Below are 19,067 nucleotides of genomic sequence, written 5' to 3' on the forward strand. Positions count from 1 at the left end.
TCTGATAACAGAGAACATCTGAGGCCAGGGTCAGATTGGCCCCTCGGCCTTTCGGCCCGTGGCCGGCCCGAAATCGTCCCTGGGGAGTGGGGGCCAGTTTCTGGCCATGCCTGGGCCGGATTGGAAGAAAAAAAAGTTATATATATTATTTCACTTTTTTTTTCTTTTTCAAAAAGCCTTTCACCCTTCTCAGGTCGTTAAATGAGAACCAACACAGCCTGGGTGATATTGTGTGCATATTTGTTCTATAAAACAGAGCTTAAGCGTAAGTGCTAAACAATAACATATTATCATTTGGCCTTGGACGTCTGCCTGGATTCACAGTAATTTAGTGTAATTAGGAACAATGCTATTTGATGCCGCTTCCTATTTTGTCAAGGGGTGAAAGGTCGTGTTTCATCGCTTTCCGGGATGTCACTTTAGCCTAAATGAGGCGAGGGGTGGGCCACTTTTTTTTTTGGGTGACCGTGCCTATTTCTTGTCCCAGTCCAACCCTGTCTGAGGCCTTTGCATAGTTCTGGATTCCACTGTTATAATCCTGTACATGGCTCCTGTTACGTGTCACGGTACTTTCTTGATAAATTACGGGACCAAACTCAGTTTTATTTGTTACATATATTCTTTCCTTCAAAACATGTAAAACGCACATTGAGAGCTGGTAGGATCCCAGAGTGCCTGCAACTGGCACAATAATGTACTGCTTTTACCTGTGGTCTCCTGCCTTTATAAGCCCCCTTATACAGACGCTTAGCGTTTTAGCAACTGCTCTTCCTCTGGGACCCTTGTTGCTTTGAACCAGACTTGTTTCCAATTCCTGACCTCTTAGACTGTTGACCTTTTTGTTCCAGTTACTTTATGGTGGGGAGGAAAGCTGATCTGTCCTCACTTCCAGCCTGACACATTGTTTTGCAGACTCTGTCTGCCCGTGCTGATGCTTGCTTCCAGGGCTTATGTTCTTTGATGCCATTTCCTGCCTGGCGCTTGATTGCAAGAGTTCTGCTGTGTTCTTGTATGTGTCTTTAGGCCGGTAAAACCATGCAGATGCTAAGCAACCTGGTTGCAGCAGCATTCCCATATACTCCCCAAGAAGGGGAGGGAGGTTAACAGTAATGGACGCAGAGCGTGGGGTAGATGAAAAAGGTTGGTACAAGAAGGCCCCTGCAAAAGAAGCCACAAAATATACCGGCACGCCACCATCATAGTAATTAACACAACATTACCTGGTAAACTCACATAGATCAGTGTCCCAGGCTGAAGCTTGCTTGCAGGATCTCTGCGCCTTGTTCCTTGACGTCTAATTTCTAGTTTGACACATCTGCTAGCAGATTCCTTGCACCCTGCTAATCCCCCACAGCCCCTGCAGCATTCCTTCCTTTTCACAGTGGTGGTTATGAAAATCCCTGCACCTGTGTCCAGGTGTTGTAATGGATCTCTCCTTTCTAAAGGCTGATCCATGGTTGGAATTCCGGTTCTACGGTAAAATACCGAATTCAAAACAACGAGGCAGAAAACACCAAATTTTGTTTTCGAATTTCCATTATGCCTTTTTTTTTTTACACTTTATTTTAAATTTGGAGGGAGAACCCCTGCAGACCCCTGCCCACACATTCCCCCTACGTTCATTTATTCGCTTACCCAACCCCCCCCCCAACTATTTTAGTGAAAAAAGTGCTAAAAAGTTGAAACATTCGATGGAGAAAAAAAATTGGCATTTTCTACCTCGTTTTTAGGATTTGGGATTTTGGGAGATTACCAAATTTTTACCCTGAGAGACAACTCTGCTGATTTAGTTGTTTCCGGTTTGTTCTATCCAATCCTTCCCATGTCCTTTGAGTTTGTTTGCCCAGTTTCTCCAGCTGCTGATTTGGTTCCCCATGTCCCATTAACTGACTCAAAGATCGGTTCCTTTGATCTATTTCATGGATTCCCTTTCAGCCCTCCCCACTCGTCATGGCAATTTTTCTCTTTCACGACTTGTACCTGCTAGTCTATTGCCTACCTTTTGCCAAGGATGCCAGCAGAGCCGGCCTTAGGGCAGGGCGGGCCGGGCGACCGCCCGGGGCGCCATAGTCCCCCAGGGCGCCATTAGCCCGCTAGGCTGCCAGCTCAGGGAAGCCTTGCAGGGACTACCCAGAGCTGGAGTGGTTGGAGAAGTGTCATTTTGAAATTAAATGTGCTTGCGGGAGCGGGCGCATTTAACAAAAATAGGGTGCTGGCACCCTATTGTGATAATAACCGCCCTGCTCCGGTGCAGGAGAGGGGCGATAATCGTCTTAATAGGGTGCCGCAGCACCCTATTCTTAAATGCGCCGGCTCCTGCAAGCGCATTTAATTTTAAATTGACACTTCTCCCCCCAATTGACCGGGGGAGCTGCGGGAGGGGTGGGGGGAATCGTTCTTTTTCTGCCCAGGGTGCTGCTGCCACTAAGGCCGGCACTGGATGCCAGCGAGTAGACTCTAGGTTGATGGCATTGTGAACTTTCCAGTGTTGTAAATATGCCTCTCTGTCGCCTCAGAGGGCTTCTCCAATCATGACGGGTTTTCACTTTTAGGTTTTAACAACTCTCGCCTCTTTTTGACCTCTTCCTTCAGTATTCTGGAGGCAGCAGGCATGTTGTGTTGTTCCAATTTGGCTTTCTTCTAGCATATAAATTCCCTTGCTATTATTCACCTATTGTGTTGGATGGTCAAATACTACATTCCTCCTGTGCCGATTTTCCCTCTTTTGTTGACCCTCAGGGGAGTACCTCTGGAAATGGAGCTTTGCTCCTCTTACGCTTAGTTTAGACACACGTCCCTGTACATTTCTTGTTCTTGGTTAGATTTTGATGAAATTCATCTGTTAAGAGGGCTTGTGTTTGTTTTCTCCATGTAGTTTATCGGGTTGCCTGTTCCGACAATAAGACCATTATTAAATTGGGACCATTCTGGATCTTAGTCGACCACTCTGTAAAACCGGGAAGTTAGGAGTGTGATATCTTGGAAGTAGACTAGGCTGTGCCTGTGTTGCGGTGCAGCATCAGATGCAATTTTGGAATTCACAACACCCCCATATTGACACCTGGGTTACAAGCCCCAACTGCTGCCCGCGTGTTGGGATCCTTGTTTGGTCCCCGGGCCACCAAAGATAAGTCCCATCATTATTCAGACTCTCTGTAACTCACCCCTGTGTGACGCGCCACCCAAGGCACCATTTCAGCCAGTTAAAAACCCCTGTACGGAGCAAGCACACTACAGACGTGCCACATCTGCTGCATGACACCAGAGAACTGGAAATGGTTAACTAGATATAGCCTCCGGACTGTTTTTAAGAAGATGGCGATGGCAGTCTTTTTGTGCAAAGAGAGGGAGGGACTAATGTAAAGCTAGAAGATCATTTTGTAAATTTGAGATAGATGTTGGCATTGCAGCCAACCGCACTCTATTTTGTACTTCACTTGTGCCAATGGAGCCCGACCCATAGAACCCTCTTACCCAAATTTCAGACAAAGAAAAAAACATGGGCTTTATATCAGAAAGGTGGCACCCTCCAAGTCTTACCAGACGATGTCTTCTCTATTGAACCCCTTTTAAGAATAAGGCTCTTAGAGGGATATAGTAAATGTCTTTTCCATTACCTGCCATCAGGCTCGGATTGGCCTATAGGTCAATAGGCCTATTGCCGAACCAAAAACGCAAAATGCTGGTGTGGTCCATATTTTGGGTCACAGTGGGCCACTTCTTTGGCCAATGTGGGCCAATTTGATGAGTTTCGTCACCATCCGCTAGTAGTTTGGAACAGTGTTGCTGAATATTCTTTAAAATGCAAAATTGGCATTACATTTGTTTTTAAAATCCCCCTTGGGTACTTTTCAAACAGTGTCACAAAAGGAATGAATAGCCATTTGCAACTGTGAGCCACCATTTCATTTGGGGCATGAGACAATTATATGGCCCAGTCCGAGCCTGCCTGTCATGCTGGTCTAGATGGACCCTGGTATTCTGCCACTGTGGGCGGGCTTTTGGAATATGGACTGTGAAACCTCCACTGATTGCCTCTCCCCCATGTACTTACACAAATGCACTACGATAGACTGCAGGGTCCCCTGTGTCGGAACTCCTTTCCAGGAGTCCAGTTCCCACTGCTTTCCATAGTACGGAGTAATGTGGACCGACCAATGTCATCAAGACGATGCTGGGCTATACTTATGCACCTGTTTGCTAAAGATGCAGGGCATGTTCTTCCGCGCCCTGCCCAATAGTCCCATAGCAGTGCTGTCTGGTCTATGGCTTCCCGTTGTGTGAGTTTGTGGAGTGCCGATCTGCACTAACAAAATCTGCAATAACGAATCATGAGCAAAGAAAAGGTCTCTTCCAAAGTTCCTGGGACTCATCTTAGCACCACTCTGTCTAGTGGAACACCCTGGGCTTTGCTGTGGGTTTGCAGGTTTTTGGGGTTCCAAACCCACTTTTAGGGAGTCCATGGTACGAGCCCTCTGAGGCCGACACAACACAGGATTGATAGATTCTTAAATCCTCTTTCAGACGTCTGAGACAGAGTGGGATCTTTCTTCACACCAGTCTGCTTTCCCAGGTTTGGGCCCCTGCCACCTGAACACCTCCCCAATCTAGGGTCCTGGTCGCCAGGGATACCCCTCTTTGCTACCCCTGTAATAGCCGCCCTGACCCTCAGCAAGACTACACTGTCCCATACCTCCTCGCCCCTTTCTGAAGTCTACTCTGGACAGACCTGATGTACCGGAGCCTCCCTGCTCTCCCTGGCCAGTAAAGGGAGGATGCGCCCCTACAGCCTGCTGCCCTCCAGACCACCACATGTCTTGCACCTCTATCTCCTCCATTTAGCTTTTCTCCGATGCCCTTTCTAGATGGTAATGGTTCTTTTTTTCTCCAACTTCCTGATGACTCCTTGCCAGATAATTCTCCTTTCAACCTCCTCCATTACTCTTTCCAGATGGTACCAACTCTCCATCCAACCTCCTTCTCCCGGCTCTCCTCTCAATAGAAAACTAGCTTGTCATTCAGCCCCCAAACACCTTAATGCAGATCCTGCTCATAATTAATTAAACACAAAATCAGGCAGATTTCAAAAGTTTCACATCTGAAACACAACATTTGGTGGATTGGTGAAACATGGAGTATTCTGTAATGTCGGATGTTTTATTACTACCGCCAAACATTTAATTGGGCCACCTCATTTCTTGAGATGCTTCACTACTTTTTCTTAAGTGTGTTTTTCAGAACTTGAGGATGGCATAATTTTTAATAGCAACATTTTGTTATTTTTGTTTCCTTCCTGATGCAAGTTTTTTTTTTTTCGTTTTTTGCTACATAGATGTGGCCAGGTGTAAAGCCTGATCAGGTCTCATGATCCGACTCACCCTCTCATGCTGTTGTTTTTTTAAGACAGGTGTCAAACCCTGCTTCCAAAAACATCAAGCGATGTGTGTGTGTGTGACCACAAGCAACAAGGAAACCACCAGGAAATGACCCGTATGAAGACATACTAGAAGTCTGGGCATGGGTTATGTGGTGGGTCAGAAGGAGGACAGAGGCAGGTTTCTTCTATTTCTGGACTTTTATTAAAAAATAAAGAGAACTCCTAACTATACCTAAGCTATGGGGATCTTTTCTACCTAACTCAAACTAACTAGGGTGCTTGTCAGTCGTCGGTGAGTCGAAAAGGAAGATCTGTCCTCTGCCCAAAGCTAAACTATTCTGTCCCTACCACTATCAAAACAATTTAAGCACAGGAGAATGACTCCCTTCTCCTGTGTCCGCTTTTCAGCACAGTCACTTAAGTAACTTAATCGTAGATTATTCTTGGCAACTATTTTGACCAGTTCATACAGTTCAGAAATAGGGCTCTTCAGTTTCTCTCTTGGGTCTTTGACACCTTGCTTTCACCTTCTGAGGTGGTTATTTGATTGCTCTTTATTTAGTACACTTGATGCTCCTTCTATAGACGATGTCCACTGTTCCTCCAGTCATAAAGATTCTTTAAAAATGTTTTATTTATTGTCCTACTATACAGTTAACACAAGTCCATTTTCAATACGTCACTATGCCAGTGATCAATAAAAGAAATCCTGTTAAGACATTGTAAAATGATGAAACCAGTAGCCACATACGGCTGTGAGTAATAAACAACAATATCATGCCAAGACGGCCAAAATTGACACCATCTTCCTCCAGAAGATGGTGAAATATATGATACACGCTTCATGACTTCCGTTCATGAACATAGTCCAAAGTTCTTCCCTCAAAGTGGTTTCATCGATTCTAGCTGACCTTGAAGCAATCCGCTTGTGATTCACAAGCGAAGGACATTCGGTCCCCAGATGTTTTACAGTTTCCATTAGGGCATCTCCACAAAGACGGCATTGTCTATTTTATCTGGATATGTTCGACCAAGCTCCAATTACCTCAAAGGATTTTACCACATTGAATTTTATTTTAATGTAGTCACAGACAAGAGATTTTTTATATGTGTTACGCTCATCTGGTATCCACGGGGACACCACCCAGCCCTGGTTGGATGATTTGCACTCTCGAACCCTCTCCCGGTCCCTTGGTAAGGCCTCTGGTTAAAGATGGGTCTGCAATATAGGAGAGCTGGATTCAATACCAGATTGTCTTTGTTTCCCCACCTCCCTTGGCCTCCTTCCTCCCCCTTGGGCCCTCTCTTCACCTTAATATTGTAAAAGGTGGATTCTCCATCCTGCTCCTTGTGGCAGGGGCGCGTAGATGTGGGGGGGCGAGCAGCGACCAAGTTACTTTACTGGTGCAAGCCCCCCTGTGGGAATCCAGGCCTGCTGCGACTCTGTAGGTTTGCTGTGTTACAGTCTTTATATGCAGCTCTTATGTTCTTATGTTCCTCTTAGTTCGGATAATAATGTCTTGCTTCTTTCCTTTTAGGTATGGAAAGGTATTTTGGTGTTGTCATGCAGTTTGAAGATGAGCATGGGCTGGTAGGGGAAAGCGCGGTGTGCGCGATGCTGCCTGGTGAGTAATGCGTGATGTGCGGCGCTGTTTCGCCTTTTATATTGCTAACCTGTGTCTTTTCTCTCCTTGCAGGTTGTGATGTTCCTCGCCGAGCGCCGTAATGTTCCAGCAATGATAATAACCAGGAGAAGACTAACCAGGTAAGAATTGTGTGGCTTTCTTCATTTGGGAGGAAATGTGAGTAAACACTTACTAATGCTGTCTTTCTTTCTCCTCTTTCCAGGTTATGGTATTCCAAGATGCATGCAGTGCCGGATGATAGAGTTCGCACCTTCAGGTGAGTGAAACTGAAGTCGGTGATGGATTGAAGACAGGATACTGTTCCAGGTAAGTTTCGTAGTGTTCTTTCTCTCTCTGCAGGTCCTTGGTTTCAGGTAAGCTGGCATCAAAGAACTGGACACAGTGAGCATTACGCTGCCCACAGCAGAATAACACAAAGCATGTTCTGCTGTTTGGGTGTGGTTTAAATAGTCTCAGGTAAAGTAGTCCAGGTAGAATAGTCCCAGGCTTGCCACACCCAAAGTAGTCCAGGTAAAGTAGTCCCAGGCCTGCCACACCCAAAAGACTAGACCGCATAGCTCAGTTCCTTGTAACTGAGCTATGTGTGTGCCTCCATGTTGTCTGAACCCCCCAAGTTAAATAATCCCAAGTAAATAGTCCCATTCTAATGTTGGTCTTCATGATGGTTATGAGCCTGGCTCATAGGAAGTGGTGATAGGAAGCCAGCTGCTCTTAACACGCTGGTAAGCAGACGCAGTACAGATGCGCGTCTTTCACCCTTTCGAACGAGCCGTAGATGACCAGAGCAGGCAGCTGGTCCCGTGGACTTCAGTTCCCGTTCCAGCAGCGGCTACGAACTTTGTGGGTTGCTATCCGCAGATTGGAGCCTAAAATTCAGCCATCTGCCATGCAGGACCGTTAACCAGAACACTGCCAATTCGCACGACAGTGTTATCTGTTCCATACAAAATTCATAGAACGGATTGACTCCTGTCACAGTTGCCAAGACAACTACCCTTAATCTCCTGATGAAGACGTAACAAATCACCATCGCTTACACGTCGAAACGGGTAGCGACAAACCCAGGATAAGGCCACTTGTGAAGTCTCTTTTTGGCTTATCTCGATTGCTGACCACCTCTTCTAAAATCTACCGTGGCCATGCATTGTGTGTTGTTGTTGCTGACCACTTAAAAAACCTTTTGTGGCCTTGCACTATGTGTTTTGCACAAAAACGTTTTGTATAATAATGAAATTGTGGATGAATTGTCATATTTGTTATATGTTTTTATCTTGTACTTATTGATGAGTTGTATGAGTAGTTTGATGGATGTTGTATGGATGCGGATAAATGTATGAATGATTTAATAGGATGATTTTTATCAAATTTTGATGTTTTTTAAAATATTCCTGCTATGTAAAATAAATAATTGCTTGAGTGCAGATTAATTTGTGATTAAATTCACAGAGTAAAATGTATTGGGTACAATAAAATCCTAAATACGCTTTTCTGTTAATTGTTTCCTCTGGATTTTCTTTCTGAGATGAATTATTACGCTAATACCCCAATCTAGAGAGTGGGGTTCCCTGTGCCTTTCAGAGACAGGTTATGAGCCTGGCGCCAAAGGCGCCAGGACTGATTCCAAGAGAGTCTTGGATGAGGTTTTAAGGCCTTTGACCTGGCCCTAACTGGAAGGCTGACACTTCTGCCTGATCGTGGTTTGGCTGGGTAATTCTGATGGAACTTTTTTAATTAAGCGAGGAGCATGGATGTATTCACTAGGTTCCCATGATCTGTCTTGAGGGCTGTATCCCTTCCAATCAACTAAGTAGTATAGTTTGGATCCGGTGTATTTTGAGTCTAGGATATCCTTTACTTCAAACTCTGGTTCTCCATCAACTAATACTGGTTTTGGTCGTGTTGTAACCCGAGTACCGGGTTATACCGGTTTCAGGAGTGATATGTGAAACACAGGATGAATCTGCATAGTGGGTGGTAGGGCTAATTTAACTGCCACTGGTTTTATTATGGATTCAATAGAATAAGGTCCCAGATATCGCGAACGAAAGGTCAGAGTCCCTTTTATGGTCACATATTTTGATGCTAACCAGACCTTGTCTCCAATTTAATAGTCGGGGGCTTTACCTCGATGTTGCTCAGCAAATTTCTTTGGTCTGTTCTTGACTTGGAGTAAATGTTCTGCTGCTTCTTTGAAGGCCTGCAAAATAGTCGTATGTAGGGTTTTAACCGCTGGCATTTCCAAAGGGGTTGGGAGATCCAATTCTGAAGTACGTGGATGTCTACCATATATACTATAGAAAGGGGTTTGTCCAGTGCTGGTGTGTAATGAATTATTATAGGCATATTCAGCTATCCATAACAATTCCTTCCAATTTCTTTCCACTTGATGTAACATGCAACGTAAGTATTGCTCGAGGGTTTGGTTTGTTCTTTCTGTTTGGCCATCTGTTTGAGGATGGTGACTTGTGGATAGTCGAATGTCAATTTGGGCCATTGAACAGCATATCCTCCAGAAGTTGGATACAAACTGACTATCTCGATCTGAGACCAAGACCGATGGAAAGCCATGTAGCCATACGATTTCCTCCAGGAATACTTTTACTAAATTGGATGCATTTGGAAGACCCTTTAAAGGAATAAAGTGTGCCATTTCAGAGAACAAGTCTACAACTACTAAGATGGTGTTGAATCCTTGACTGGGAGGTAGATCTGCAATGAAATGAAGGGACAGTGTGTGCCATGGTGCGGGAGGAATTTCCAATGGTTGGAGAATACCAGCTGGTTTCTGCTTTTGGGACTTGTTTTGTGCACACACACCGCAAGATTGGATACATTGTATGATGTCTTTACGCCATGGGGGCCACCAATAGTTTCGTTTTACTTTAGCTAGAGTTTTGGCAATTCCTGGATGACCTGCAATCAGGGAGTCATTATAACCCGAAATAACCTGCTCTTGTAATTCTTTACTTGGCAAGTATAGACGGTTCCTAAAATATGGTAACTGGTCTTTAATGGTGTAATGTTCTCCTTGAGTACACCACTCTTGTGAGAAAGTGGGATCCATTAAGAGTTGGATCTTGTTTTGGAGTTCACCCTGTGTCAATGTTGTCATAAGACCCAGGAGTTTGTCTTCTGGAATGATGGCTACTGGATCTGGAGTTATGTATAGCTTTTCATCAACACCCATGCAGGACAAGGCGTCAGCCTTTCCGTTTCGGACTCCTGGCCGGTAGGTGATTACATGGTCATATTCAGCGAAGAAAAGAGCCCACCGCAGTTGATGGGATGATTGAGCCTTTGCTGTTTTTAGGTATTGCAGGTTTCGATGATCAGTTATGACCGTGACAGTATGTCTAGCACTAAGGAGATAGTGCCGCCATGCCTTGAAAGCTGATTTTATAGCCAATAGTTCTTTGCCTGTGATAGCATAGTTGAGCTTGGGAGGTGAGCATTTTCATGACTAGAAGGCCACAGGGTGTAACTGGCCAGTTCCTGGTTCCCTTTGTGAGAGAACAGCTCCCATATCCATGCTAGAGGCATCTGTTTCAACTATATAAGGGAGGTCTGAGTGAGGATGGCGTAGAACTGGAGCAGAAGTGAATTTTTTCTTAAGTTCTTGAAAGGCCTTCTCTCCTTCTTCGGTCCAATGGAACTTTTTTATTGTTTTTTCTCAATAGTGATGTAATTGGATGCACTATTTGGGAAAAATCTGGGATGAAACAGCGGTAAAAGTTTGCAAAGTCCAACATACTCTCGATTCCTTTAAATGAAGTTGGTGACTGCCAGTTAAGAATGGCATCTACCTTGTGCCTATCCATTCTGATACCTTTTGGTGTGAGGATAAAACCGAGGAAGTCCACTTCGGTGACATGAAAAGAGCATTTTTCAAGTTTTGCATACAGTTTATGTTGGCAGAGTTTAGTAAGGACGGAGCGGACATGCCTGACATGGTCTTCTTTTGTAGCAGAATACACTAAGATGTCATCAATGTAAACCAGGGTGCAAACGTCGATTAACTCCCGCAAAACATCATTCATAAAGTACTGGAATGCAGCAGGAGCGTTGCAAAGTCCGAAAGGCATTACCTGGTATTCATACAAGCCGTATTTGGTACGAAAGGCGGTTTTCCATTCGTCTCCTTTCTTCACTCGAACAAGATGGTATGCCCCCCTAAGGTCCAGTTTGGTATAGATTTGGGCGTCTTTGACTTGATCCAATAATTCAGGAATAAGGGGCAGTGGATAAAGTTTTTTTTTACTGTGATCTGGTTTCATGCACGATAGTCAATGCAAGTCCTCAAATCTCCTTCCTTCTTTGGTACGAAGAATAAGGGACTGGCTGCCGGTGATTTAGATGGGCAGATAAATCCATTTGCCAGGTACTGATCAACATAAGATTTCAAATGGAGGTTTTCTGGTTCAGTAAGTACATAGATTTGACCACAAGGAATTTGCACACCAGGTACGCCAATCTGACAATCATAGGGCCTGTGCGGTGGTAGAGTACTAGCTTGTTCTTTCTTGAAAACGTCTTGAAAATCTTGGTATTCATTTGGTAGAGTACTAGTCACACGTAGTGCAATCGCTGTCGTACTGTGAGTAGCAGATGTACATAAGTCTGTTTTCCCCTTTTCTTGGTAATGACAGCTGCGAGCACAGTCATCGGAAAAGGCCAACTTCTTGGCATGCCAATCTATTAGAGGGTTGTGAGCTACCAACCATGGCATACCTAAGATTAGTCAAAACTGAGGAGCTTTGATGAGCTTGTATGTAATAGATTCTTGGTGTCCATCCTGGCACAGGAGGGTTAGTGCTGATGTGCATTGGGTTACTGGTCCGGAAGCTATTTCTGTCCCATCAACAGTAGTAACTTTTTCAGTAGTCGACTTAGAGCATAAGGGAAGCCCCATCTCTGCTGCCAGATCTTGGTCTACATAATTCCCAACTGCTCCGCTGTCCATGTATGCTTCGACAGCATGCATCCGAGACGGTTGTTGGTGATTGATCAAAATTACCGGTAATGCAAAGTGTGAGGTCTGTGGCTCATCCTTCTCGCTCGACAAGCGGACCTCTACGCTTGCCGGGCTTGGTAGTTTTCTGACTCCTTGTTATTATCTTCCTTCTCTGTGGCTCCAACAGTTCTCCTTGGTGGTTTCACTGGCCATTCTTTGAGGAAGTGGCCTGATTTTCCACAATATAAGCATAATTGCTGTTGCCTTCTCTTATCTCTTTCAGTTTTAGTTAAAGGGGGCTGTACACCTTCGATTTGCATGGGTTCTACCGTGTTTTCCAATGTACATGGAACATTATCCTTTGACTGGACATACACAGCTCGAGTGTCTAACCTTATCCGGTCCGCTTTTCTTTTCGGGCTTGTAATCTGTGATCTAATTGCACCACAAGGTTGATGAATTCTCCACAGTCTTTAGGTGGGTTAACCACTTGAGCAAGGACATCCTTTAGTTCCCCTCATAGATCCCGATGAAATAGTGTGGTCCTTTTTTCCTCAGGCCACCCAGCTTCAACGACTAGTCTGTTAAATGTTGCTATATATGTAAGCAAGTCTTGACTTCCTTGACGGAGTGACAAGAGTTCGTTGTCTAATGCTTGGCCTTGGGTATGACGAGCAAAGAGTTTTTCCATTTCCATCTGGAAACCCCCAAAGTCATGTAACAACGGGTTATCCTGACTTACCAATGGTACCGACCAATCCGCAGCACTGCCACTCAGATATGACAAGACAAAATCAACCCGTGCTTGGTTGTTAGGAAAAGCCCCAGGTCTGCAAAGGAAATGAAGACGACACTTGTTCCTGAACGTTGTGTACTTCATGGGGTCCCCTGTAAATCGTTCAGGTGGAGCTAAAGGAACTGCCCCAGGAAGGGTTATGTGTACTGGATAGGTGGAAGAAGTTGGTACTGGTGCTAGCGGAATATTACCAGGCAATGGGGTCTGTCCTGCCTGTGATTGGAGCAATTGTCTACTTAGTTCGTCGGTACGATCCTTAGTAACAATCAAATCCTTCCTAAGAGTGTTGGTTTCTTGCCTGGCTGAATGTACTTCAGCACGTAATTGTCCCAACAACTGAACTAACTGGTCAGTCTCTGAAGTCTCCATGACGCCCAGGTGGATAATATTATTGAGGCTTTGCGTTCTGTAACGCTCACCTGGTATCCACGGGGACGCCACCCAGCCCTGGTTGGATGATTTGCACTCTCGAACCCTCACCCAGTCCCTTGGTAAGGCCTCTGGTTAAAGATGGGTCTGCAATATAGGAGAGCTGGATTCAATACCAGATTGTCTTTATGTTTTCTCACCTCCCTTGGCCTCAACTCCTTTCTCCCCCTTGGTCCCTCTCCTCACCTTAATATTGTAAAAGGTGGCTTCTACGTCCTGCTCCTCGTGGCAGGGGTGCGTAGATGTGGGGGGTGAGCAGCGACCAAGTTACTTCACTGGTGCAAGCCCCCCTGTAGGAATCCAGGCCTGCTGCAACTCTGTAGGTTTGCTGCTTTACAGTCTTTATATGCAGTTCTTATGTTCCTCTTAGTTTGAATAATAATGTCTTGCTTCTTTTCTTTTAGGTATGGAAAGGTATTTTGGTGTTGTCATGCAGTTTGAAGATGAGCATGGGCCGGTAGGCGAAAGCTCGGTGTGCGCGATGCTGTCTGGTGAGTAATGCGCAATGCGCTGCGCTGTTTCGCCTTTTATATTGCTAACCTGTGTCCTTTCTCTCCATGCAGGTTGCGATGTTCCTCGCCGAGCACCGTCATGTTCCAGCAATGATACTGACCAGGAGATGACTAACCAGGTAAGAATTGTGTGGCTTTCTTCATTCGGGAGGAAACGTGAGTAAACGTTTTCCAGGTTATGGTATTCCAGGATGCATGCGGTGCCGGATGATGGAGTTCGTACCTTCAGGTGAGTGGAACTGAACTCGGCGATGGATTGAAGACAGGATACTGTTCCAGGTAAGTTTCGTAGTGTTCTTTCTCTCTCTGCAGGTCCTTGGTTTCAGGTAAACTGACTTCAAAGAACTGGACAAGAATAACGCAAAGCATGTTCTGCTGTTTGGGTGCGGTTTAAATAGTCTCAGGTAAAGTAGTCCAAGTAAAATAGTCCCAGGACTGCCACACCCAAAGTAGTCCAGGTAAAGTAGTCCCAGGCCTGCCACACCCAAAAGACTAGACCGCATAGCTCAGTTCCTTGTAACTGAGCTATGTGTGTGCCTCCATGTTGGCTGAACCCCCTCCCCCAAGTTAAATAATCCCAAGCAAATAGTCCCATTCTAATGTTGGTCTTCATGATGGTTATGAGCCTGGCGCCAAAGGCGGCAGGACTGACTCCAAGAGAGTCTTGGATGAGGTTCTAAGACCTTTGACCTGGCCCTAACTGGAAGGCTGACTTGCCAGTGAGGGCCAGAGGCAAGGGTCATGACAATATTGGGCTTCTCCATCAACAAGATGAAGTCAAGCCTAGTGTCAAGCACTTCAAAACAGTTCCTTGGTGCTATCTTAAACACACAAGAGGGGTTGGTCTTTCTGTCAGAGGAAAGAGTAAAAAATGTGTTACTGCAAATACTGCATTTTCTGGCCGGACACCAGATAAGGGTGCGCAAAACTATGCATTTAATAGGCATGATGGCATCTTGCATTTACCTGGTTCCTCACGCGTGCCTGCGCATGCGACCCATGCAGGAGTGGTTGGTGAAACAGTGGTCTCAGGCAAGTGGTCAGTGGGACGATCTAGTGGTCGTTTCGCCAACACTTGTACAGAATCTTCACTGGTGGACAAGGGAAAATCTAATGAAGGGGAAACCCTTCTACGATCGAGAGATACAGGTGATTGTCACAACGGACGCCTCTCTAGCGGGGTGGGAGGGCTCACTACCTTCCCACACAGCTCAGGGTCTGTGGTCTCGTACTGTAGCTCAGAACCACATCAATCTGCCAGAGCTTCTAGCAGTATTCAAAGCCCTTTGGTCATTCAAATCCAATTTGATGAACCAATCTGTGCAGATCCTGACAGACAGCCCTACTGCAATGTTTTATATCAGCAAACAGGGGGGCACACGTTCTCCAAATCTGTCCAGACTTGCACAGCAAATTTGGAAATGGGCACTTGAACAGAAGATGTTCCTGTCGCCGCAGCATGTTCCAGGGGAACTCAACTCTCTGGCAGACTCATTGAGCAAAGATCCCCTACCAGAGGAACATGAGTGGCGTCTATACAAAGTCGTAGAACACCTCTTCTCTCAGTGGGGGTTCCCCACAATAGACTTATTCGCCACAAGCGAAACCAGTCAATGCCCAGACTTCGCTTCCAGGTTCCCCCAGTTCGTGTCTCCCAACATTCGCCACCATCAAGACTCACGAGGCCTTCGTGTCCCTGCAGGCGAGCGGCGATGGTCTCCTGCCAAACAGAGGAGACCCGTACGTCACGGCCCGAGGGATCTTCGCCCTTTCCTTCACTGGCACCTCCCATGGAGGTTTTCGCACGACTGGCGCTGCCGATTGGGCACACACAGAACCGCACGTCACGTGACAAGGCATCCACAACGGCCTTCGTCATCACGGGTCACGTGACACAGACTTTGCACGTTCCCCTCCCGTGATGTGATCACGTGACCTTCCACACAAGTTAAAGGGAGCAGAGAAAAACGGAAGCACCGCTTCACAGCTGCTCCTTCACGGACTGCTTTGGCGTTTTTGGATTTTGCTACCACGATTACTTGATCACGGAACTGTACCCGGATTGCCTCATTCTTTATCCCGGATATCACGCTGTTTGTTTACTACTGGTTTCTTGACTCGGAATTGTTCACTGGACTGCCCACGGATATCCCATTGAACACTGAACTTTTGGTTATTGACCCCGGAACTGCCTTTTTGGACTGCTCACGGATTGTCCCACGTATTTGCCTCGGAGTTTTACGTCATAAGTCCTGTCAGAGACACAATCGACCAGTGCCTGCTGTACCCCCACTACTCCGCCAAACATCTCAGGCCACCCTCTCCTTCACTTTCGGGTAAGCCCATTTTCTGCTATCCTATCATAAAGGCTTTGTTGTCCATTCCCTGTGTTGATTAACCCTCCGTTGCCTTACAGTGGTCAGGGGGTCCTTGGCGTTTCTGGTTCCTGATAAGACGACGTTCTCCACCTGTGGCTTCAAGCGCTGCACGGGCCGTGTTATTATTTCCTGCCTGTGTGGTGCTTGGGGTCGGAGGTGGTAGGACTAATCTGCACGACTACCAAGGGCTAGACACCCAGCCAGGCTCCAAAGGGAGAGCCCTATGGATGAACTGGTCAGGGAAATGTGCTTATGCTTTTCCCCCCCAACACCTCTCATGAGGAAGGTGATCAACAAGATGCACAAGGAACCGATGACGCTTATCCTAGTTGCTCCTATGTGGGCAAGACAACCATGGTATCCACATCTGCGCAGACTAGCAATGTGCGATCCCATCAAATTCCCGTGCCAGCACAACCTACTCACTCAGAACGAGGGACTAACTGTGCAACCGCAGCCTCACTCAATGAACTTGGCAGCATGGCTCCGGAGGTCATAGAGTTCGGACATCTCAACCTGCCACAGAGATGCATGGATATCCTGAAAGAATCGAGAAAACCAAACACTAGGCACTGTTACTTTGACAAATGGAGGAGATTTGTAATTTGGTGTCAGTCTAAACAAATCAAACCCATAGAACATACTCCATCCCACATTCTAACTTATATGCACAATTTGCTAGGTACAGGGTTAATATTCAACTCCCTAAAGGTCCACCTGGCGGCTTTATCAGCCTACACGACTTTCCATAATAACCATAATAAAGTCTCATGGTGGAAAGTACCGGTACATCAAAGCATTCATGGAAGGAGTAAAGAGATTCCACCCTCCAATTTCTAAGCCGCCGCCAGGATGGGATCTCAATGTGGTACTTGCTAAGCTCATGGGACCCCCTTTCGAGCCTACGCACAAGTCTAGTCTCAAGTGCCTGACTTATAAAACTGCCTTCTTAGTGACTATCACTCCCATGAGAAGAGTTAGTGAAATTCAAGCATCATCAGTGCAGGATCCTTTCTTTGTTGTGCACAAGGACAAGCTGGTTTTACATTCTCACCCTAGGTTCTCCCCTAAATTCATCTGCACATTTTATGTAAACCAGTCAACTGAGATACCAGCTTTCTTCCAGGAACCCAACAGCTCAGCTGAGGTAAAACTCCACACACTAGATGTGAGGAGGGTGGTCCTCTACTATGTAGTCAAGACCAGACCGCTAACAAAAACAGATCAATTGTTTGTCTCCATAGCGCCAGGCAGAGAAGATGACCGCATTTCAAAGAATGCCATCTATAGGTGAATAGTCAGATGTATCCAACTGTGCTATTCCCTATCAGATAAAACACTGGCTTTTTACGATCAGGGCTCACTCCACAAGAGACACTGAAGCCACCCTGGCTTTCATTGCAAATGTCCCCTTAGACAGTATTTGCAAGGCAGCTACATGGAGTTCTGTACATACTTTCACTCGGCACTACTGCATTGACACTCATTCCAAGACAGATACACAAGTGGGACAAGCGGTTCAAAGACACTTATTTGCTCATGAACCTTCTCACATCCCACCTCCTTCTTCTAACACTGCTTGCTAATCTATGCATAGCATGTGATCTAAGCAGATCCCACAAGCCTCAGAAGGGATACATTACTCACCGTAATCGTATTTCTGATGCTTGTATCTGCTTAGATTCACATGCGACCCACCCTTCCTCCCCTCGGAGAGAAGGCGCATGGATGCTTATGAGCTTGTCTGATACCTATCTGCTTGGATATGTAATCGCGCTACACCTCATGCTACCTCATGTCAGAAAAATAATCTGAGGGATCTAGACGCGTGAGGGATCATGGGTACAGTGGACGTCACATTAGGGATAGTATTACTGGCACAACCTGTCGACATCCCTTTTCGAGTTTTGAAAACAACAACTGTAATACTCTGCAGCTTCCAATAGATGTCAGCCTATGCACAGCATGTGAATCTAAGCAGATACAAGCATCAGAAATATTATTACGGTGAGTAATGTATCTTATATATATATATATATATATATACACCCTTGCACCCCCTATATTTTTTATGAGTTTTTTGAAGAAAAAAAATAATTGGCCATAAACTCATAAAAAAATAATCAGCCGATGATTGAACATCGTACCCAGAAGCGCTACCTTAGACCTTGATAACAGCATGCTCGATGAATTTAATACATTTAAATTGGGTAATAGTGACAGCTACTATTACAGCACATTGAGGCAGAGGAATCTGACACAGGGAGCTACCTCAGCGCCTGTATTTGCATGCTCTTCTTTTGCCTCCCCCTCCTCCATTGCTGCACTCCCTGGGTGAGATGAACTAAATTCCGGTTGGAAAGAAAGTGAAAAGTACAGCTTCCTCCTGAAATGCTTACACTTGTGTACTCCTTACCTGAATCCTTGGGCTGAAAATCTGTAAAACAAAACAAAAGTGATCAGAAAACATAATGGTCAGAGCATAACCTCAGGCCCTCTGCGGTATTCCCGTGCTTTGGTATCTGTGATCTCTGGATGTGTTCACCCAGCATAACCCACGCTTCTCCTACCGCCCCACCCACTGCCACATTCACCACTGCACATATACCCAGAATTCCAGCCTTGGCCCCACATACTCACCGCTGTGTCACTGAGGATCTCGTGCAGCTCTGTACAATGCCGCATGGTGCTTCCTAGCACTCAAGTTTGTGTGATCAGTAATGTCAGATGACCCTCTGTGCCACAGCACTGCATTGAGTCTTAAGGGGCGACCCCATGGCACTGTACCCCTGGGTCTTTAAATATGAGGGAACGTCACCATGTCACAAGGCACGTGATTGCTTGAAGAGCAAGGCCCCTCCTAAACTGGTCTTGGCTCTCAGTGAAAATTATTGATTGTTTTTAAATTATTTCACAATGTGTCGCTCGCTTTAGTGAACGCATGTTAATGCTTCAATTGCTGTTTTTGATATTAGTTA

At 45.7% G+C, this 19,067-nt stretch overlaps 1 protein-coding gene across 1 annotated transcript in view; it reads right to left on the minus strand.

The window, feature by feature from the left end:
* Nucleotides 1-19,067, minus strand: part of LOC138447766 (butyrophilin subfamily 1 member A1-like) — a 201,523-nt gene that overhangs the window by 30,294 nt on the left and 152,162 nt on the right. The window contains exon 8 of the mRNA XM_069604103.1: nt 18,506-18,526. Coding sequence (XP_069460204.1) covers nt 18,506-18,526 — 21 coding nt within the window. The remainder of the gene's footprint in view (nt 1-18,505; nt 18,527-19,067) is intronic.

The sequence above is a fragment of the Ambystoma mexicanum genome, chromosome 1p, assembly GCF_040938575.1.
Source record: "Ambystoma mexicanum isolate Mex_15411 chromosome 1p, UKY_AmexF1_1, whole genome shotgun sequence".
NCBI classification, from domain to species: domain Eukaryota; kingdom Metazoa; phylum Chordata; class Amphibia; order Caudata; family Ambystomatidae; genus Ambystoma; species Ambystoma mexicanum.